Genomic DNA, 23,563 nt, shown 5'->3' on the forward strand with positions numbered 1-23,563 from the left:
TATTCCTTTATATGTGGTTCAGAGTTCTGGGATCATCCCCTGAGCCTGCTTGGTCGTGTATTCTGTGTTGTTGGTGGAGCTCCTTTACTACACGTCTACCCGATTCGCCATCTTGTTTGTTCTCTCCTGGAGAATTTTTAAAGCACCCTCCATCTGAAGACAGGCAAGAACAGAACAGCCCAGGCCTCGTGTGTGAGAATGAGCTATATAAGTCCTCTGACATTCTCAGACTTAGCTCATTCCCAGAGACACGTTTTTATAAGAGATGTTTTCTTTATTTTCCCTGACCTGACGTTTTGACCTATGCACCAACGGTGTACAAAATCCTCTGGCTGGTCACCAGCCAGCTCTAAGAAATTCAGGGTTTTGGCATTCATAAAATCACCATCATCCTGAACCATGGAAAGACAGAAGCAAGCTCAGGAATCGTGTACAGTGAGAACAAAGTCAAGAGAGACACCCAGTGGGTTTTCCTACAGTCAAAGTCTAGTAACCATCCACATTACAGTCAGAGTTCTTCATGTCGTGATAGAAAAGCAGTCAAACTTCAACATCATTCCATAGCTCCATACACTGGCATCTTCAAGTTTGCAACAAAAGAATAGGCAGAAGAAAGGCTGTAGCCAGGGATGATACCTGCAAGAACCAGGGTAGAACTGGTGCTTTCTTGCAGCCCTGGTCAGCACCCTCTTCTGTCTCCTATATGGCCTTTATCATCTATTGCAGGGATCACACTCCAGAATACCCTAGACCACTGGTTCTCATTGGTAGGGACCAAGGGGTCAGCTCAGGCATCTAAGAATTCTCAGATGGCCATGGAGCCCCACCTCCCGAAGTCCTCTTGGATTCCACCACATCTTCTTAGTTTCCCAAGTCAAGAACCACCGGCGTGCAGTGCCTCCCCTCAACACTCATGTTGCAAAGCACAAAGAAAATGCCATGTTTTCGGGTCTGAACTACAGTAAGATCGAATCTTTGGAAACTGTATTGAGAAAAGGATGCTACAACCACGTTAAGAACGGCGCCAACTCTCATGTATTAAATACTGTAACCCTTCCAGAGGTTGCAACTTCCTATCAAAGCCCTCTTGTCGTCCTCAGTAAAAATAATATGCTAGGAAACAGATGTTTAAACATTAAGTAACACCAAGCGAGGAGGTGTGGCCTCAGACAGCTCTCTCATCTATGCCAGCAGAATCAAAGCAGCCTTCTTTCTGAGACTTTTCCCATTCAGAAAATCAGCACAGAAAAGCCCTTCCTTCCTTAAAAGTTTTCTGTACCCAGGAGGCTCGTGCAGACGTTGGTTAAAGCAAACATATTGATCAGGGTAAAGGCTCATGATTGTTCTTGAAAGGGGACAAAAAACGAAAACGTATTTGAATACTCACTTTGACGAATCTATGAAGTATATTACAAGTGCACCAATGCTGAGAGCAAAGACTAAGACAACCTGAAAAAGAAGAAAAATGCCCATTACTTACAAGACAGACTCCAACAGGTTTATTTTCTGAAACATGCATAGCCAGCTCTGAAAGAAGGTGCCAATCATGATCGTGGGCAGCAGTCCTAGCTGCTACATGTCCACTGTCTCCTACTATCATAGAGGTCAGCACCTTCACTCCTTACCAACAGGGGTCAGGGTAGACTTATAGATCCTATAGCACCCAGGGTTTTATGACACAGCCCAGCTTCCCGCAATGGAAAACAACAGTATTCAGTGGGAAAAGAGCAGTTGAAACTTAGTGATATGATTCTTCTTTTATTGGGTGTAGCCTGGGACCCACAGGAACTCAGATACAGAAAGAGCAATTATTCATATTGTTTGTGGCTGAGGACCCACAGGAACTCAAATACAGAAATAGGATTTTTTTTCACAGCTTTGATGAAGTTTTAAGGGTGCAATTCAAATATTTCCAGAAGTTTTGTACTACTATCACCATGATAGAGTTTTAGGGTATTTTCATCATTCCAATACATTTCCTCATGCCTGTTAATTATTCCCCATTTCCACACTCCAGCCACAAACTACCACTAATTTCCTTTCTGTCTCAAGGGAAGAAATATTGATCTGAAAAGCATATATATGTATGTATTCAAAGTCACTGCATATAGACTCCTTGGAAACCCTATACAGGGTCGCTACGAGTCAAAACCAACTCAACGGCACTTACAGTCCATTCCAACTCATAGCAGCCCTTTAGAGGATTTCTAAGGAGCAGCTAAAGAGCTCTGGTAGCGTAGTGGTTACGAATCGGGCTGAGAACCACAAGGTCAGCAATTCAAAACTACCAGCTGCTCCGCGGGAGAAAGATGAGGCTTTCTGCTCCCATAAAGATTTACAGCCTCAGAAACCCTGTCCAGGGTCGCTATGGGTTGGAACCAACTTGACAGCACTTAACAACAACAACAACAAGGAGCAGCTGGTGGCTTTGAACTACTGATCTGGCAGTTAGCAGTCCAGTGCATGTGCTACATTGTCACACCAGAACTCCTTATGTTCTTAGTTGTTGTTAGGTGACGTCAAGCCAATTCTGACTTACAACAGAATGAAAACTCTCCAGTCCTGCAACATCACCACATTCATTGATAAGCTTGAGCCCATTCATTGCTGCTGCCACTGTGCCACATCGCCACATTCATTGATAAGCTTGAGCCCATTCATTGCTGCTGCCACTGTGCCAATCCATCTCATTGGAGCTCTTCCTCCTTTTCGCTGACCCTTCACTTTACCTAGCATGATGTCCTTCTCCAGGGATTGGTCCCTGCTGATAAGATGTCCAAAGTATGAGAGACAAAGTCTAATCACGCTGGCTTCTAAGGAGCATTCTGCTGAATTTTCTCCAACAAAGATTCGTTTTTTCCTCTAGCAAACCATTCTTCTCCAACACCATAACTCAAGTGTATCAATTCTCCTACAATCTTTCTTACTCACTGTCCAATGTTCACATGCATACTGAAAATATCATGACCTGGGTGAGGCACACCTTAGTCCTCAAACTGACATCTTTGCTTTTGAACACGTAAAAGAGGTCTTATGCAGCAGATATGACTAATGCTAGACATCATTTAGAGTCCAGGTGTAGCACTGTGGGTTAATGCATTGGACTGCAAAGTCTGTTTGAACTGCAAAATCGGCAGTTCAAGCTCACCAGTCACTCCTCGGAAACATTATACAGCATCATTATGGGTCAGAACTGACTCGACAGCACTTAACAACAACAACATGTATCATTTGGAATCCAGGTGTGGTACTGCGGGATAAAACACTGGACTGCAAGGTCAGCTTGAACCACAAGGTCAGTGGTTTAAACCCACTAGCCACTCCTCAGACACCCTATACAGGATTACTATGGGTCAGAACTGACTCGACACCACTTAACAACAATGACATACATCATTTGATTTATTGACTGCTGTCAATGAGTGTTGACAGGCAAAATAAATTCTTTAACAGCTTCAATCTTTTCTCCATTTATCATGATGTTATTTAAATCCAGTGGCGAGGATTTTTGTTTTCTTTAGATTGAGATGCAACTCATATTGAATGCTCTGGTCTATAATCTTCATCAGTATTTTATATACATTATGTTGTTTAGTGCTGTTGAGTTGGTATACCTCAGGATGTCCCTGTAAAAGGTTTCCAAGGCTGTAGACCTTTTCAGGAGCAAAAAGCCTCATCTTTCTCATATGGTGGGCTTGAACTACAACTTTGTGGTTCACAGTCCAGTATCTGTGCTACAAGCCACCACACTTCCATATATGCATATGTGTATGATATGTGGGTACGTGTGTATGTTTCCAGAGCCACCAGTTGTTGACATGACAGTGATTCATGACAACCACATATGAGGGAGCTTCAGGAAGTCCATGGGAAAATGGAATTAGAAGGTAATGAAACTTTGCCATGAATTTTTGAAACTTCACTTGTGTGTGTGTGTGTGTGTGTATACGTGTGTACATATGTGTGTGTTGGGGTGTGTGTGTGTACATGAGAGCATGTGTCCTGGGTGGTACAAGCAGTAGACCCTATTGAGTGCTAAGGTTACAAGTTTCAGTTCACCCGGGAGCACATCACAAGAAAAGCCTGAGGTTTCTGAAAAACCCGTCCTTTAAAATTTTGTTTCTACTCAACAAAAAGCAAATGGAAGCAAGTCACTGTAAGTGATGGGAATAAGGACACACACACAGGACTTTAACATTTACTCAAGTATTTAGGGCAAGAGTGCAGGTGCAGGATGTCAGGTTAGGTAGTCCAATGGGCCCGTTATATGACAACCTTCATTCTTTACACTCTTATCTCCAGTGAAGATGAATCACCGTTGATATAAAATATAGCTTAGCCTCTCCTTCAGTGAGTGCCGGTCTCACCTGTTGTTGTTAAGTGCCATTGAGTCGGTTCTAACTCATAGTGACCCTGTATAAGGTTTCTGAGGAGCAACTGGTGGGTTTGAACCGCCATCCATGTGGGTCACAATCCAGTGCTGATTCTACAGTGCCACACCAAGTATCTCCAGTCTCAGTTGTTGTTGCTAGGTGTCATCAAGTCGGCACCAACTCATAGCAACCGTATGCACAGCAGAACGAAACACTGCCCAATCCTGGGCCAACCTCACTACTGTTGCCATACGTGAGTCCATCAATGCTGCCACTTGGCCAACCCATCTCGTTGGGGATCTTCCTCTTTTTCTCTGACCCTCAACCTTACCAAACATGATATCCTTCTCCAGCGACTGGTCCCTCCTGACAGTATGTCCAAAGTACAAGAGACGAAGTTTGGCCATCCTGGACTCCAAGGAGCACTCTGGCTGTACTTCTTCCAAAATGGATCTATTGGTTCTTTTGGAAGTCCATGACACTTTCAATATTCTCTCCCAACACCATAACTCAAATGCATCAATTCTTCTATGGTCTTCCTTATTCACTGTCCAGCGTTCGCATGCATATGAGGTTATTGAAAATACCATGGCTTGGGTCAGGCACACCTCAGTCCTCAAGCTGACATCTTTGCTCTTCAACACTTGAAAAAGGTCCTGTGCAGCAGATTTGCCTAATGCAATATGTCGTTTGACTTCTTCACTGCTGCTTCCATGCGTGTTGATAGTTGATCCAAGAAGAATAAAGACCTTCACAACTGCAATCTTTTCTCCATTGATAAGAATGTTGTTTATTGGTCCAGTGGTGAGGATTTTTGTTTTCTTGACATTGAGATGCAATCCATAATGAAGGCTGTGCTCTTTGATCTTCATCAGTAAATGTTTTAAGTCCTCTTCACTTTCAGCAAGCAAGGTTGTATCATCTGCATATCGCAGGTTGTTAATGAGTTTTCCTCCAATCCTGATGCCACGTTTTTCTTCATATAATCCAGCTTCTCGTATTATTTGCTCAGCATAAAAGTTGAATAAGTATGGTGAAAGAATACAGCCTTGTCATACACCTTTCTTAATTTTAAACCATTCAGTGTCCTCATGTTCTGTATGAACAACTCCCTCTTGGTCGAGGTACAGATTCCTCATGAGCACAATTAAGTGTTCCGGAATACTCATACTTTGCAATGTTGTCCGTAGCTTGTCATGATCCACACAATGGAAAGCCTGTGTGGACACAAGTGGTGTCCAGTCTCAGTAAAGTCCATCAAATAAACAAGGGGCAGGCAGATTAGGGCAGTGCTGCCTTCCATTCTCACTCAGTATTTCAATTTGTTTATTAAATCTTTCACTGAGGAGATGATTATTAGGACTAAACAATGTTCAAAAATAAAAAGAAATCAGCAACCAACTGAGATGAATGACAAAAAGTGAATACAATGGCAGCACCCAAGGCCAGGTCCCTCTTGACGGTATGTCTGAAGTAGGAGAGACGAAGTTTGGCCAACTTGGCCTCCAAGGAGCACTCTGGCTGTACTTCTTCCAACTGGATCTATTGGTTCTTTTGGCAGCCCATGGCACTTTCAATATTCTCCTCCAACACCATAACTTATCAGTAAAAAAGATACCTTTTTAACAGTCATCTCCTCACCAAACTGCAGGCTGAAGGATATTAGAAAGTGTCAGCTTCCTCAAATAGAGGTGAATTCCAATTTAAGGAGACTATCCACCGGAGAGCAAGCTAGGTGTGTGTGAGAGAGTGAGAGGGACAGAAAGGTAGAATCACAGACAAACATCTTTGTATTGTGTGTGTGTGTGTGTGACAGAGAGGGTGGGCTTGTGTGTATGCACATCTCAGAGTTTGTTACAAAATGAAATCTGCATAATAAATTGCAAAACTCTATGGAGCTGGTAGGGAAAATGGACTATGCAGTTAGGAAAATGTCAGTCATTCAAGAAGTAATGCACAGTTTCCCAGCAACTTGATAAAATTCTCCTCTCAAAAAAGAAATTATTTTTAAAATGCACGCCACTAGGGCTTATTTCATTCTTCTGCTTTGTTTTAAAAACTAGAACATGCTCCAGTTGAATGCAAAGAAACTCCTGCCATCTGCCAGTAACTGCAGTTTACCCAGTATCAATCCAATAGGCTGGCTGACCTCAGTCCCTGGCCAAACACACACTCATTCATACATTCCCTGGAAATTAATAAATAAAACCACACAAGATCATAAGTAGGCCCCTGATTTTTCCTCTCTCATCTAAATGAGGCAACAAAGCAAATAGTTGAAGATTAATTTTGATCCATGTTGCTGTTTGTGAGACATAAGTAGTTAGATCCTGGCCTTGACCACGTTCTCAAAATGCTGCAAAGAGAAGAGGTGTGGTCAAACAGAGGGGTGGGGCATCTTCTTCATTCATAAACAGATCATCCAAGAATAATTCCTGTCCATTTGGCTCCACGTGCTCAGACCCATTACCAAAACCCGGGTCTCTGTCAGAGTTGGCGACAAAGACCTGTGCCATTTAAATCTACAGCTGCAGGAGAGATCCTTGCAGATGGCATCTGTGTGGTTCTGCAGTGATCTAAAAAATCTCGGTTCTCCTGCAAAGGGAGATTTCCCATGATTGGGGTGGCCAGACAAAGTGCCTGACACTAATTTGTCCCAGCTGCCTCCTCTTGGCTTCTGTGATGGGAAACAATGAGCTGCTTATTTAAGCAAATCAGCCAGTGACAAGGAGGGGTGGCGGGAGCAAACCTGCTTCCTGCTGTCTTCTGAAAATATCATCTGAAATATCAGGAGCTTTCTGAGAGGGTAAGAGAGGGAAGGAACCCAGGGCGGAAATCAACACTAACGTTCTAGGGGGCTGAGGGATCTGATGAGCGAATCCTCATGCTTGGACCCACCTGTGCAGCTGAAAGGCTTTCCCTGAATAAGATGAGGGTGTTAGCAGTCCTTCCTCACACACTCACCACTACTTTACCTGCTCTACCCTCCTCCAGGTAGCACATAATCAAAGGGAGAGGGGTCGGATCCTCAGCATAGAGGGAAGAGAGTGTGTGTGTGTGCATGCGCGCACAGTGTTCAAACTCGCTCTGTGCTTTTTCATCTTGTCAGGTTTGACTGCGCTGTCAGCCAGGACCCAGATGCTCCTAACATAAATGAGCCCTTTGAATCTGGCAATAGGAAGCAAACATATCATCTTCAGGGCCCAGCAAAGCCACCTCAAAAGGGGCAGGCTCTTTTATCTCATGGGCTGAGAACATGAAGCAGAGATGAAGAGGGACTCATTTCTATGAGGGGGTGTGGTCAACAAGGTCACGGAAAATGTAGTAAAAAGGCAATGGGACTTTTCCATGAACTTTTTGAAATCTCATATTTTCTCCCTTCTGACAAATCTCTCCAGGTCTGAGAACTCTAAATATAAAAGCATTCAGTTTGACAGAGCACAGTGATTACATTTTAGGCTTAAATATGAGACTATTCTCATTGGCTACTCAAAATGGGCCTATAAAGGCAAGCAGCAACTGGCTTACAAGCTTTCAAGAGGGAGCCTAGTTTCAGATGGGGTGGGGGAAGGTAGAATCACCACTGAATGATTTACAAACTGTTGGGACTGGGCTGGCAAAAGGAAATGGGGATAAGACTCTTGTGGTACAATAGTGAATAACTGCCATCAGGTCTGACTGTGAGGCTAGGAAATACAGAGATAGATGTTTTTTGACAAAAGGAGGAGAGTAATTGATTTTGCAGCCTAGGAGTGGAGGTCATTGGGACCATCAAGTGAAGAGCAGGTCCCTACCCAGAGAGGCAGTGACACCAGGGATGGAGACAGAGACGATGACGTGGACAGATGGAATGGCTGGGGACACTGGACTCATGGAGGGACAAGGGCTGTGTGCTGGTGGCCGGGGCAGGCCTGTGGGGTGTGCCCTTTGGTTATTTGATGATGCATGGAGGGGAGTGTAATCATTGCAATGAAATGAAATATGATAGGATCAGTGTAAAGCTGATGTTCTCCCATGTAAACTTCACAATAAAAACGTAAAAAAAATAAAAATAAATGAGTCTATTCTGACTCATGGCCATCCCATAATTGTCAGAGCAGAACTGTGTTCCGTAGGGTTTTCAAAGGCTGAATTTCCCAAGTAGATTCCCAGGCCTTTCTTCCTGGGCATATCTGGATGAATCTGAACCTTCAATCTTTCAGTTAGCAGAGAAGTGGATTGACAGTTTGCACGTTAATCTAGGAACTCCAGATTTGAGCCTCAATGGTTATTATGTTCTAAAGTAACTCTCAAAACATCTTCTAAGAATTTAGCATCTCCTTGTCTGATGTGTCTGTCTCTCCATTTGTCTCCTTTCTGGTCATAAAACACTGGTAACTGGGTCATTCTAGCACATTATTGGACCCACAGGGGGCAGAAGGAGGAAAACACGCCACATGAGTCACCACTACTAGAGACAGAGGAGTGTGAAACCAAATCTTTGCATTTGGGGGACCAACCTTGGGTTGGTTCTTATTAATGCAATGTAAGAAGCTGTTGCTAAATGGAACATAGATAAACAGAAAAGGGACCAGCGAAGGTAGAAAGTACCAGAGCCGTTGCTTTAAAAGCTTCTTCATTCTCAAGCTGTTCTTTCTTGCTACGTGTCACGGCTACTCTCCGACTCCTTCAGCATGGAGCAGGCCGCTGTACTACGCCCTTCTGTGTGCCTCTGTATTCAAGATGCAAGGAAACTAAGACCGAGGGACAGAGTGAAGATGAGATCAAGAAAAGAACCAAACTCCTGGAAGTGAAAATGTTCATGGAAAATGGAACTCAAAGACAGTGGAAATTTCCTACAAACTTCTTGAAGCTCCCTTGAGCAAATGAGTCATAGAAAACTCTTGGTAATGACCAAGCCCTTCACCTTGCATTCTCCTATAGATAAGCCCAGTATGGGAATAATCTAAACATTCTCTCTCAGGACCGCCAGCCCAGCCTTCCTAACTTTCCTGTCTGAGTTAACCAAATCACCTTGGTTACCTGGGAAGTGCTAATTGCCATATTCTTAGATTTACTAAAAACACCCATATGTTGTGGGGTGAGACTGAGTACTGAGTGATATTTACAGAGTGCCAGATTCCTAAAAACAAAAGCAATTTGATAAATGTCATTGGAACAATAGTGTGTGTGAGTCATCTACTTTTAATATTCCAAGATCAAACATGACATGTGTTTGCATGGAAGAATACGAAGACCACATTCACAGAGTGAAAAAAAAACCCACCGAAACCCTGTCTGTCCCTGCCACCCAGTGTGAAGGGGCTAGTGGTACACAGGAGAGGGGGCAATTCACAGCCGTCTTTGTGACTACAACCCCTGCAGTGCTTCCAAATGTCCCAGAAAGTTTATAGCTGTAGAAAAAGTGTGGGGCGAAGCATAGAACATTCTCTCACGTTCACGTGAGTGAGCTCTCTGAGGAAAAGACAGACCCAGAGACTTTGCCTGTTCTAGGAACTAGATTCTAATTGTGGGGTTGGGCCCAAATGATTTGAATTGACAAGTGCAGCCCCCTGGACCAGAGATGCATTTGGAGCTGCACTGTCAAAGGTGATCACCACCAGAATCCTATCACCTGAGGAGTTTTCCTTAAAAAAAAAAAAAAAAAAAAGCCAGAGGTGCCCTGACTCTGATACCAGTGAATCCTAAACTGGGGTGAGAGCAAGAGTGAGGAAAGAGGGAGAAGAGACTGAGATGGCAACGACCAGAAGTCTCTATTTTGAACAAGTTCCTTCAGTGAATCTGATGTGTGGCTCAGTCTGGGAGTCACTGAATTAGAGTCATTAGGGGAAACCACTTAGCTCTAGTCAAAGATTAATTTACAAATGTCTCCTCAACAATTAGCCCATTAGAACATATGTATGAACCTGCAGGCTCTGAGAATCGTGCTAGGAGTACTTTACAAAATACAGAGAATGCAATGAATTCATTGTCTCCTGAGCAGGTTTTACACATTCTGCTCAGCTCACACAGAACAAATGACCCTAGTTAATGATTCTACAAGTTTGATTGGGGGGGGGGGGGGGGAAGGAGAGAACGGGGTGAGCTAGCTGCTGATGGCAACAACCTTGCTCAGAAAGTAAACTATTTTCTGTGTATGAATGTGAGGCTTTTTACGTTTTCTTTTTCTTTTTTTTTTTTTTACTGAGTCATAACTTATATACAATAAAATTTACTGGAGAAAGACTCTTTTAAATAAATATGAGCACTCCCAAGGCAAAACCATCTGGGGACATTTGGTTTATAAGAGACAATACTGTCCAAACTTCAAATGATAAAATCTAGTCTGGTGAATTTAAACAATTCCAATAGTTACTGGACTTACATGTCCAGAGAGACAGAACTGGGGAAATACAAAGCTAGTTCACTCAGGCCTGGTCTTTGCCCTAATCAAACATGGAGCCCACATGTTGAACTGACCAAGGAGGCCCCTGTGGTATGGCACTGTAAGATAAGCACTGGACTGCTAACTACAAGGTCAGCAGTTCAAACCCACCAGCTGCTCCTCGGAAACCCTATAAAGGGTTGCTATGAGTCAGACCCAACTCGATGTCACTTAACAACAACAAAAACATGGAAAAACAAACACTTCTGGGATATCAAAGGAAGACAAGCATAAAGGAATAGCGCTCCCCACTGCAAACTCGCAATGAAGCAGAGGAAGGGGTCTTCCTGATGATCCAGGCCCACCTGGCTATGGTATAAAAATACAGACACCAGGTGCACAGAAGGGATAGCTGTGATCTCGACCCTTCCTTCCTATGCTTCCTTCCTATGCTGTGTGACACTGAGTGTCTCTGGGACTCAGTTTCCCAATCTGTGAAACGGTAAGAGTGGAGCGGATGATTATGAGATTGTTTTGATCTGAAACAGTCAACAGTATCTCTTGCAGGCATTATGGTGATTCAGCATGATGACGTTCACGAGCCACTCACTGTATGTCAGAGATTCTTGTTCATTTCACACCATCATAAGGGCAGGAACTGCCGGGTTCCTCGTCTATGCATGTTGGACCACACTCTTCAAAAAACAGACTCAGTTCTTCCAGCTCTGACTGCAGGAAACTGAGTGGTGGTCTGATCCTGCCCTCTCCCCTCCTGCTCTGTGATTTTTTTTTTTTTTCTTTCACAATCAGATAGGTGTAATAATATGTTTTTCTCCTCCTTTGAACATCATTGGTTCTCAAGAGAAGCAGATATGCTCTTATTACACAAAAAACATTCTTTGCTATCATAAATAGCAAAAAGCGTATACAAAATAAAACCAATATTTTGACTCCAAACTCTCAACCACCAAGTAGATTCTGACTCATAAAAACCTTGTATTTTGGGAGCAGAAAGCCTTATCTTTCTCATGAGGAGCAACTGCTGGGTTTGAACTGCTGACCTTGTGGTTAGCAGTCCATCTAAAAGTTCCTTAAGTTTCCTACCTAATATTGTGGCACATTCCATTTTACTTATGAAATTGCTTACACAAAAAATGCTATAAATGGATTCACGGGTAATCAAAACTTCAATCGACCGCTTAGGTATAGATGTATTCAGGATGAAAGAAAAGAAAGAAAAAGAAAAAAGTGCTTTCAGTAGACTGTATTTGGAATTACAACATGGGACTAAACTAAAACCCGTTGGACTTCTAGACAAATCTGTGCTTTTTTTCTATTAAGAAAGCCTAGTGAAAATACTTATGATTTCATACACATCGGATTCTGGCTCTTCCAAACCGGAGTACTATAGCTGCATTTTACAGACACCTACTATCAACTGGAGACGGTCCCTGCTGAAATCCCTTCCACACCTTTTGGTACTGAGAGGGAAAAAAATGCCAACAAAGACTACAAGGCCCAAAAAAGTTTGGCTCAATTCCTCCTCTCTGGTTTAATGTCACATTCCCTCCCTTCTTGAGCTCCAGTTATGCTAAAATATCTCAGTCATCATGTGCCTAACCCCAACTACCATAGGACCTCAGCACAAGCACTCCCTTCCTTTGGGAAAACGTAGCCTCATGCACACATGCTTTAAGGGTAGGACACAGAGATGAACTGATACCCCCACTCATCATGAATATTCATTCACCAATTCCATGCCCAGCAACATGACGCTGTCCACTTTCAGATGGTTGCTGTTGTGTGTCACTGAGTCAGCACTGACTCACAGTGACCTTATGCACAACATCAAAAAACACTGCCTGCCCTGCGCCAACCTCCCAATCATTGTTACGTTTGAGCCCATTGCTGCTGCCACTGTGCTAATCCATCTCGTTGGGGGTCTTGCTCTTTTTCTCTGACCATCCACTTTAGCAAACATGATAGCCTTCTTCCGGGACTGGTCCCTCCTGAATAATATGTCTGAAGTATGAGAGACAAAATCTGGCCATCCTGGCTTCTAAGGACCATTCTGGCTGTGCTTCTTGCAACACAGATCGGTTTGTTCTTTTGGCAATGCATGGTACATTCAGTATTCTCTTCTAATACCATAACTCAAATGCATCAATTCTAGGGTCTCCCTTATTCACTGTCCAACTTTCATATGAGTTTATTGAAAATGCCTTCGCTTGGGTCAGGCATACCAGAGTCCTCAAATTGATCTCTTTGCTCTTGAACAATTTAAAGATGTCTTGTGCAGCAGATTTGCCTAATACAATAAATACATTTGATTTCTTGACTGCTGCTTTCATGAGTGTTAACGGTTGATCCAAGCAAAATGAAGTCTTTGACAACTTCAATCTTTTCTCCATCTATATGGACGTTGTTTACTGGTCCCGTGGTAAGGTTGTTATGAGTCGGAACCGACTCAACAGCACTTAGCAACAATAATTACAAGGTCCTAACTGATTAGAGCTAAAACAAAAGATTGAAATGAGAGAAAGCGATAGTAACATTAAGCCAGACAATTTCTCCTAAAACTTAGGTCCTTCCTAAGGCTCAAAATTTAATGACAGTGAAAACCTATATTATTGCATTGTAAGACTTAAAAGGTTTCTTTTTGCATAATTTTACCAATGGCATTAAAATTGATGCATTGCAAGGAAGATAGAATCTTCCATTCAAGGTCTAAAGTTTGAAAGAGCTTTTCGGCCTAATTACTGAAAAAGTTCCATCTGCTAGTGATGCTCCCAAAGTTTGCAGTTAATGAGAATTTTTTTAAAAAATTTGAGATATGGTCTAGCTTAGGTGCATGTGGGTCTGGCCAAATGGATTCTTAATTAGGTTCATAAGCTGAGAAAACATCTCAGGCATTATCAGCTGCCAGTCATCATCATCACGGGTACATCTATTCATCCCTTTCCTCAAACCTTTCCCATCCTTAGACTCTATTACACACAAAAAGAAACGTTCTGAGAACCCACAAGTCAAATCCAGCAATATATTTACATTACAAACTCAAATATAATTGCCCTCATAGGACAACTGTTGTTGTTGTTGTTGTTGTTAGGTGTCATTGAGTCAGCACTAACTCATAGTGACCCCTATGCACAATATAACGAATCACTGCCCGGCCCCGTACCAACTTCACAATCAGATGTATGATGATCTCTCCTCGTTACAGAAGAGGATGTCTCTGCTATTAAACTTGTATTCCTTAACTCTTTCCTCTCTAGAATGCTTGATTTTATCCCTTAGTCAACCGGAATTTCCCCTTTAATTTTCAAAATCTTGTCCCACTTGTCCAACAGAGATTTTACGTGAGTTCCCCCGGCCCTCCTTCCTGTTCTTCATCTATTACTGCGGCACACAGCTGGCTATGTTCCTAGGAAATGGGGATTTGGGCTTCATCCAGAACCGATTTTGGATTTTTGGTAACTGTAGTTAAAACCTCAGACATATTTGGGGGTTTTAAAGAGTGTCGCCTTGGTCCTATTGTTGTTGTTAGGTGTCATCGAGTAGGTACCGTCTCATAGCGACCTTATTATGCACAGCAGAACAAACCACTGTCCAATCTGGGCCGACCTCACTACTGTTGCCACACTTGGGTCCAATCCATCTCGTTGGGGGTCTTCCTCTTTTTTACTGCTGTTTCTCTTCATTTTCAGTTGTGACCCATCAGCAAATGAAGGTCCCACGGGCTTGTCTCCTACGGGCTTTTTACTCCATTCACGTCATCACGGTCAACTCTACTTGGAGGAGGCAGCTCTTCCCCAGTCACATTTTGAGTGCCTTCCAACCTGAGGGACTCATTTTCCGGTACTATATCTGACAGTGTTTCTCTGCTACTCATAAGGTTTTCAGTGACTAAATAATCAGAAGTAGTTCGTCTCTCCTTCTTCGTAGTCCTATAATCACTTGAAAAACATTTAAATTCCTATGAAATGTAATGGTGGTGGTGGTGGTGATGTGCTGTGGAGTCAATTCCAACTCATGATGCTGGTGGTTATGTGCCATGGAGTCGGATCGACTCGCAGTGATCCGCATAGAGTTTCCGAGGCTGTAAATCTTTACGGGAGCAGAAAGTCTCATCTTTCTTCTACGGAACTGCTGGTAGTTTCGAACTGCTGACCTTGAGGCTAGAAGCCCAACTCATAGCCACTATGCTACCAGAGACAAAAGGCATGCGGTCTCAAAGGGTGACCCTTCAGGCCAAGTTAGGTTGATGCCTTGCCAGCAGCCCCTTTGTGGGTTAGTGGGCGTCCCTTATCATGTAGACAGTTACTATGCTCAACTGCTAATGGAAAGGTTGGAGGTTTGAGTTCACCTAGAGGTGCCTTGCAAAAAAGACCTAGTGATCTATAACTCAATAAACAAGTCACAAAAAACCCTATGGAGCCTGGCTCTTCCACTCTGACTTGTCATGAGTAAGAACCGACTTGACAGCATCTGGTTGGTTAGAAATAACTTACAAATCGGGCTACTAACCTGAAGGTCGGCAGTTCAAAACTACCAGCGGTTCCATGGGACAAAGATGAGGCTTTCTGCTCCCGTAAATATGTACAGCCTCGGAAACACTGTACAGGGTCACTATGAGTCGGAACTGGCTCCACGGTACTTAACAACATCAACAACAACATCCATTTTTAAAAAAGTTATATAGATTTTTAATTATGGTAATTACATGCTTTCAAGTGTGTTCCAACACACAGAGACCCTGCATAGGGTTTCTGAGGCTGTAAATCTTTGCGGGAGCAGAAAGCCTCATCTTTCTCCTGCAGAACAGCTGGTAGATTCAAATGCTGACCTTGAGGTTAGCAGTCCACTAACCGCATGTATGTAAGCCATTACGGTACCAGAGCACCATAAAAATAATGTTGTTAAATGCCCATAGGTGTGGTTTTTTAAAAGCTTCATCAATACACTCAAGAAAAAAAGTCTACTAAAGCTGCCCAGCCTCAAGAGAGTTGGCCAAATACAAATGTCATTGACATCAGACTTCAAAATCTGTCACCTGTTCCAGCTGTGGTGACACTTACCACAGGGTCACTGAAAACACCCACTCCATCTCTCTGTAGACTCAGCTGCCAACCCTCACAAATGGCCAACACGATCAGGAATGGGAATGAAACTACACCTTAGTCCACTTGGTGCAGTTGAGTTGATTTTGACTTGGAACGACCCAAATGCACACAGCACAACTTTCCCAAGGCTGTCATCATCACAAACACAGACAGACTCATCTTTCTCCCAGGAAATTCTTTTTATAGGAGGCATCTTCCAAAAGTTTGTGGATTTCAAAGACAATGGGATTTCCCACAAACCTTTTAAGTCCCTACATACAAACGTGCTGACTTCTGGTATCATTCTGAAGTTTCTCTATTTTAAAAAGGTTGTTTATTTATTTTGTTGTTGTTGTTGAGTGTGTACACAGCAAAACCACAGAAATTCAACAGCTTTTACGTGTAGTATTTAGTGGCATAGATTATAGTCTTCTAGTTGTGCAAACATTCTCACCTAAAGCGTTCCTCCCTCATTAACAGAAATTCACTGCACGTAACACTTATAAAAGCACTGATCTTAGTAAACACATTTCTGTAGTAAATTATTTGTTCCAGTGAAGCAAATCCTTAGCAAAGAGATGCCCCTTCTTCAAAACACCTTCTAAGAACGGACATAGTCTTAAGATAAAAGTACCAGAGATGAAAAAGTTAGAAAAGTTCCCTTTATCAGAATTCACAGGCTACTTGCCCTAAAACACCAAAAAATTCTATTGTTTTATTTCAAATCCCATGGCACTTACTTTTTGGAAATATTTTCTCTATGATAGCTGCAAATTTACCCCTCATAACATAACTACGGACATAAATAAACATCTAATTTTCTGTCTCTTTCCACTTGCCTTCCTATCATTCTTCCTCTGTTTCTGGCTCTAAAACAGAACCATAATATAAAAATACTAATTAAGTTTCCATCAGAAAGCTAAATTCCTGATAGATTAAGCTTACAGACCTATCATTTGAAATGAAAAATAAAAATTATCCAGTAAAGGCTAAATTCTCTTTGGCTGTAATTACTTGAAGGCTCTATCGTGATAAGCTATTATGCTACTATTATTTAACAACAACAACATCACACTGCAAGAAGAATTGAATTCACACTCATGCAACTCATCTATTCCTGAAGAAACACAGATCAAACTGATGTGAAAAGTTCTGTGAAATGGATATAAAAAGAGCAGTACTGTAAGATTTTAATGTCAAATTGAGACAGTAGAAAAGAGGGCCCAAAGCAAAACTTTAATTTCCAGTATTATATATATATATGGTGCTAATTATGCGCCATGGAGTCGGTTCTGACTCATAGCAACCAAAGCTGTAAATCTTTACGGGAGCTGAAAGCCTCATCTTTCTCATGTGGAACAGCTGACAGTTTCGAACTGCTGACTGTGAGATTCGCAGCCCAATTCGTAACCACTACACCATCAGAGCTCCTTATATAGTATTCTTCTCCAAGAACATAATTCAAATGCATCGGTTCTTCTTTGGTCTTCCAGCACATTAACCCACAGCACCACACCACACCAGGACTCTCTCTCTCTATCAGAGAGAATTTGAATTATGTTGTTGGAGAAGAATACTAAAAGTACCATGGACTGCCTGAAGAACAAACAAATCTGTCTCGGAAGAAGTGCAACCACAATGTTCCTTAGAAATGAGCATGGCAAAACGTCTTCTCATACTTCAGACACGTCATCAGGATGACCAGTCCCATCAAGAAGGACTTCATGCTTAGTCAAGTGGAGGATGATCGGCGTAAACAGAGGAAGATTCCCAATAGCAGCAGTAGAAGTGGCAGAAGCATAACGTAACACCAATTGTGAAGATGCGCAGAGGCAAGCATAAGTCCCAGCGTAGGGATCCCTGGTAGTGGAATGGTGCAAGGTTGGCAGTTCAAAGCCACAGGAGAAAGATGAGGCTGTCTATGGGGTTTCCAAGGAGCGGCTGGTGAGTTTGAACCACTAACCTTGCAGTTCAAACCAACTTTGAGGTCTACGCCCATAATAATTCAGTCTCAGAAACTGTAAGGAGCAGTTGTCCTCTGACTTACAGGGTCGCTGTGTGTTGGAATCAGTTGAGTGGAAGTGGGTATTCTCAGGCCCAGGGTCAATGCAGAGAACACAAAGCAAAGGCTCCTCTCTGTGAAGAGGGCCCTTCCTACAAAGTAATTATGAGAAAACACACACAATTTCATATTTAAATGTATATGTCAGAGACAGGGCAACCCTGGTTGGGGCGAACGTTTAAGCGTTCAGCCTGTAACTGAAAAGTCGAAGGTTCGAGTCCACCCAGGATGTCTTTTTAAGAAAGGCTCTGGGATCTACTTTTGAAAAGTCAGCCATTGAAAACCCTGTGAAGCATTTTGTGCTCTGATGCTCATGTGGAAATCGCCATGAGTTAAGGTCAGAATGGGTTTCATTTCTTTCTTTGTTAGGATACAGAGGGTTGATTTTTTTTTTTTTTTCTTTTTCTTTTCTATTGTTCTTCTCTGAAGTCTTGAGATTGTCCTTTGTCGACGTCTGTTGGTTTTCCAAGACTTGTGTTGCTAACATGGAACTTCCTCTGCACACAGTCTGTCTGTCCCTATCTCCTTCCCTCTCTCCATTAGTAAACCATTGGGATGCAGTTAACAACCACGACAAATCAAAACATTTCCTAACTCCTTCAAGTGGGACTATCCTAATTACAACCAGTAGGTACGGCCAGCCATGAGCCACACACTATTCATAGATGTGGCACTGTAGGATAAGCACTGGATTGATAACCACAAGTTCAGCAATTCAAAACCCACCAGTCACTCCCAACAACCCTATACATGGTTGCTATGCGTCCAAACTAACTGGACAGGAAACAACAAAATTTAGTAACAATTTGTATAACACATGACTAAAATATAAGCCTCAACCAAATAGGGAAGGATTCTCCATATCAAGCATGTTTCCTCAGTACACTGGGTTGATGGGGACAGACAAATGAGGATTTGGCTACCAAAACTGGGTTTCTATAACGGCACAAAGTGTCTGAACAAGGGGAGTAAGACAGAAACTCCACTGAATAGGTTTCCTCAGGCCCAGATGGGTTTGGTGATGAAGGGGGATAGGATTTTTAAATTCAATTGCAAGTAATTATTTTCAGGTCTAATGGTGATTGTCACAACTGTAAATGTAGAAGAGGTGCAACTGAAAGAGGGGAGCAGTTCATCTGTCATTTCAGGAACAGGGGACCCTAGGACCATCAAGAAGGAAGAACATGAGAGGAACAAGGGATCCTAACCAGAAAAGTGTTGACAACAGAGATGGTGGCAAAGGTGATAGCACAGAGAGAGAAGCAGAGGACTGCAGACCCAGGGATTGAGAAAGGCAATGTGCCTATGGGCAGGAGGCTGGCTTGCAGAATGTGCCCTTTGGGCATTTGTTGTTGTTAGGTGCCATCGAGTCGGTACCAACTCATAGTGACCTTATTATGCACAACAGAACAAAACAATGCCCAATCCTGAGCCAACCTCACAATTGTTGCCACGCCCGAGCCCATCATTGCTGCCACCGTGCCAATCCATCTCATTGGGGGTCTTCCTCTTTTTCTGTGACCCTCCACTTTACCAAACATGATGTCCTTCTCCAGTGACTAGACATTTACACAAATACATATTTACAATGTGGTATGTAGACATTAAAAAAAAAAAAAAAAGTTAATAGAGGTAAATGCTGGGGTGCGTGGAGGGTATTGTAATCATTACCATGATTTGCTGAATGTCCAAATGGTGATCTGTCCTGTAAGCCTTCACTCACTCAATACACAATAAATGTGTTAAAAAATAAATAAATAAAATATAAGCCTCTTCCAGGACTGCGAGGAATAGAACAGAATCAACCAAAAATATGTGTTCTAACTCATAGCTACCATATACATATGGATATAATCTAATCTGGGAATCATTTTCTTGGCTATGTTAATGAGTCATTTATCCATGTAAGGTGTGTCTTAAGCCAATCACACTTGAGATAGAAAAAGAGGTATTTAGGCCCAGAGAATGCCTGAAACTACTTAGTGATCACCAGAGAAACAAAGAAGAATTTGAAAGAGACAAGAACTTCCCCCAGAGTTGACACAGAGAGCCTTTCTTGGAGCCAGTGCCCTAAATCCAGACGTATAACCTGCTAAACACAAGGTTGGCAGTTCAAGCTCATCAGAAGCTCCTTGGAAATCCTGTACAGGGTCACTATGAGTCGGGAACCAGCTTGACAGCATTTAACAACAACAACAACAACAACAACAAACTGGGACTCCTGGTGTGGCACTGAACGATCAGCACTGGACTGTGAACCACAAGATCAGCAGTTCAAACCCACCCGATGCTTGTTGGAAACCCTATACAGAGTTTCTGTGAGTCAGAACCAACTTGACTGCACTTTAACAAGAAGAGAAAAAAAAGGAAAAAAAACTGGGAGGAAATAAACTTCTGTTAGTTAAAGCCTCTTGTGGTATTTCTGTTACGGCATCACTAAGAACCTAAGGACCCAAGATGTTGTTGTTGTTGTTGTCGTTAAATGTTGTCGCATCAGTTCTGACTTATAGCGACCCTGTATAGGATTTACAAGGATCACCTGGTGGGTTTGAACCGCCAACCTTGCAGTTCAAACCCATCTTGAGGTCCAGTGTTCTATCCTACAGTGCCACACCAGGACCCACGATTACTTCTAAGCAAACCTCCCTCATCTCTAAGCCCCTTAAGGCATTGGGACGGCCTACACTAATCCTCTCTAGCATGTTTTAATCAGCATCTCTTCCCCTGCCAATCAAGGAACCCCTACAATGACTGAGCTAATCAGATAAATGATGCTTCTGAGAAACAAAGCCATTTTCCTTGTTAAAAATATGCATGTGGTTCTAGCTATTTGTCAGTTTCCTTGGCAGTGCTCTGTATTAATTTATTGCCCAATAAAGCACAGACACTAGCGGAGTTGCTGAGCCATGCTTAGTGGAAGGCCCACTATTTCATCTGAGCAAGGAGCGAAAAGCACAAACACTAGGGAGTGAGTTAGGACGTCACAAAGCCCAGCTGGCTAATCCCAGCTGAATGCGGCGTCTCCAAGATACAGCAGGGAGGCAGGGTTTACAGGCCTATGGAGAATAGAGGTGATTAATAATTACTGGCGTAAGTTTCGTTGGTTAGCCCACTGCTGTTGGGTTTGGCTTTCTATTGGATGGTAAACCTCAATGCCCCAGATGTGCTCTCATGGTGAGCTTGGGAAGGAAAGAAGAAGAGATGGGAAGAGACAGCATCTGAGATGGGGGGGAGTTTAGCTTGCCATTGATGACCATGCTCCCAGACAGCGTCCTCTAGTTGCCCAGTGAGTAATCCTAAAGCCCCTACTCAGAACTACGGTTCAGCACAAGACCTTCGCAATAATGACCAACATTGAATAAGGCCTTTCTTTGCATCTGGGAATCTCTCATTGACTTGATTCCTGGAATCAAGTACATAGAAGGCTGGGCCTTCCCATTTGGAAGACTTTGTCCTCAGAGAAACTTTTCCTAAACAAAACTCATGACTTTGAGTTTTGGGGAGAAGGGTCCTTAGCTTCAAGGTACCCTTTCTGACTTTCCTTAAGTCACACATAGCTCCAATTTAACAGGAGAGTCAAAGGAGAATGAAACCCAGGAAACTCTGGGCTCTAACTCAAGCATTGTTGTCATTAAATGCCATCGAGTCGGTTCCAATTCATAGCAACCCTGATGGGGTTTCTGAAAGGAGGCTGTTGGGTTTGAACCACCAGCCTTGTGGTTCAAACTGACCTCGTGCTCAAGTACTTATCCTACTGTGCCACTCCAGGACTCTTGGTGAAGGTAGAATGCGGCAAGGTGGAAACTCCATTGACTTTTAAGAGGAAATCTTCAGTTCACTAGAGAAAGTGAGAACTGCCTCATACCATGTTCCATTTATGTCTCAACCTTTCTCAAATAGGATACACTTTGTACTGCCCTCACCTCTCTCCTAAGGAGCTCTGGTAGTGTAGCAGTTACAAATCGGGCTGCGAACCTTAAGGTCAGCAGTTCGAAACTACCAGCTGTTCCGCAGGAGAAAGATGAGGCTTTCTGCTCCCATAAAGATTGACAGACTCGGAAGCCCTGTACAAAGTCGGAACTGACTCCACGGCACATAACAACAACAACACCTCTCTCCTGAAGTCCTGGTGTGGCGCTGTGAGTTAATGCGTCAGACTGCAAAGCCGTTTGAACTGCAAGGTTGGCAGTTCATGCTCACCAGCTGCTCCTCAGACACCCTATACAGGGTTGCTATGGGTCGGAACCGACTCAATGGCACTTAACAACAACAACAACATCTCTTTCCTACACATACAAAATTCTATCCATTTGCTGCCTATGCCTTAAAATTTCTCTCAGAAAGAAATAAAACAGCTGCCATCTTGATTTCAAGTCTGCAGCTTCCAGTTGTTGGGCCAATAAAGTTGTTGCTTTTAGCTGCTTAACTCATGGTATTCTGTAAGGCAGCTCCTGAAAAAGAACGCAGGCCCTCTGGATGCTGAGGCCATTCCTTCTCATTCTTTCTACCAATGTGTGTCTCCAAGTCAGCGCCTCTGAGGCCTACTTGAACTGAAAGCTCCTGAATATGCCTGCTAACACGCAAAGGCCCCAGACTGCTAACCACAGTCTTGGTTCAGGTTGAGAAGAAATGCCTCCAAGTGCCATGCACAGTGACAGACATCAAGGGGACACTCAGGCAACAGCGGCAGAGTTGGAGCTGTTAACACTAGCAGTGGGGAGAGGACTAGCTTTGGAATCAAGTGGCCTGATTTTTAATTCTAGCTGTGCGTCCTGCAGAAGCTACTTAACCTTCTGGGCTTGTTTCCACATCTCATGGCTGTGGGTCCCAAGCCCAGGCTTAGTAGGTGCTCAATTCCAAGTGTTTGTATTATGAGTGATGTATGTCCAAGATTTGGATTCAAAGACTAATCCAATCTTTACCCTGAATCTGGCCATAGGGGTTGGTTATCAAAAGGCTAGACCTGGTTTCAGAAAACAGAAACATAATAAACGCAAGTACATGTTATCTAGGAGTTCTGGTGAGGCACTGTGGGTTAATGCGCTGGACCGTAAGGTCGGCAGTTCAGGCTCACCACCTGCTCCTCAGAAACCTATACAGGGTAGCTATGAGTCGGGATCGACTCGACAGCACTTAATAATAAAAACAACATATGTTATATTATAAATATTAATAGCAACAACCTGGGCTATGCAGATGATACAACCTTGCTTGCTGAAAGTGAAGAGGTAAAATACTTACTGATAAAGATCAAAGACCACAGCCTACAGTATGGATTGCATCTTAATGTAAAGAAAACAATAATCCTTACCACTGGACCAATAAACAACATTCTTATCAATGGAGAAATGATTGAAGTTGTCAAAGACTTCATTCTTCTTGGATCAACTATGAACACTCATGGAAGCAGCAGTCAAGAAATCAAACAACATATTGCAGAAGGCAAATCTGCTGCACAAGACCTTTTTTAAAGTGTTGAAGAGCAAAGATGTTAGCTTGAAGACTAAGGTGCGCCTGACCCAAGCCATGGTATTTTCAATAACCTCATATGCATAAGCTGGAGATAGGAAGACTGTAGAAGAATTGATGCCTTTGAGTTATGGTGTTGGAGGAGAATATTGAAAGTGCCATTGGCTGCCAAAAGAAGCAACAGATCTGTGTT

General features: G+C 42.8%; 1 protein-coding gene across 31 annotated transcripts in view; it reads right to left on the reverse strand.

Annotated features, from left to right (window-relative positions):
- The window catches only part of KCNMA1 (potassium large conductance calcium-activated channel, subfamily M, alpha member 1), a 1,077,241-nt gene that overhangs the window by 567,115 nt on the left and 486,563 nt on the right, over positions 1–23,563 (reverse strand). For all 31 annotated transcript variants that reach the window (XM_006837432.1, XM_006837421.1, XM_006837418.1 and 28 more), the window contains one exon: positions 1,388–1,449. In XM_006837432.1, coding sequence (XP_006837495.1) covers positions 1,388–1,449 — 62 coding nt within the window. The remainder of the gene's footprint in view (positions 1–1,387; positions 1,450–23,563) is intronic.

Source organism: Chrysochloris asiatica, unplaced genomic scaffold, assembly GCF_000296735.1.
Source record: "Chrysochloris asiatica unplaced genomic scaffold, ChrAsi1.0 scaffold00020, whole genome shotgun sequence".
Lineage (NCBI taxonomy): Eukaryota > Metazoa > Chordata > Mammalia > Afrosoricida > Chrysochloridae > Chrysochloris > Chrysochloris asiatica.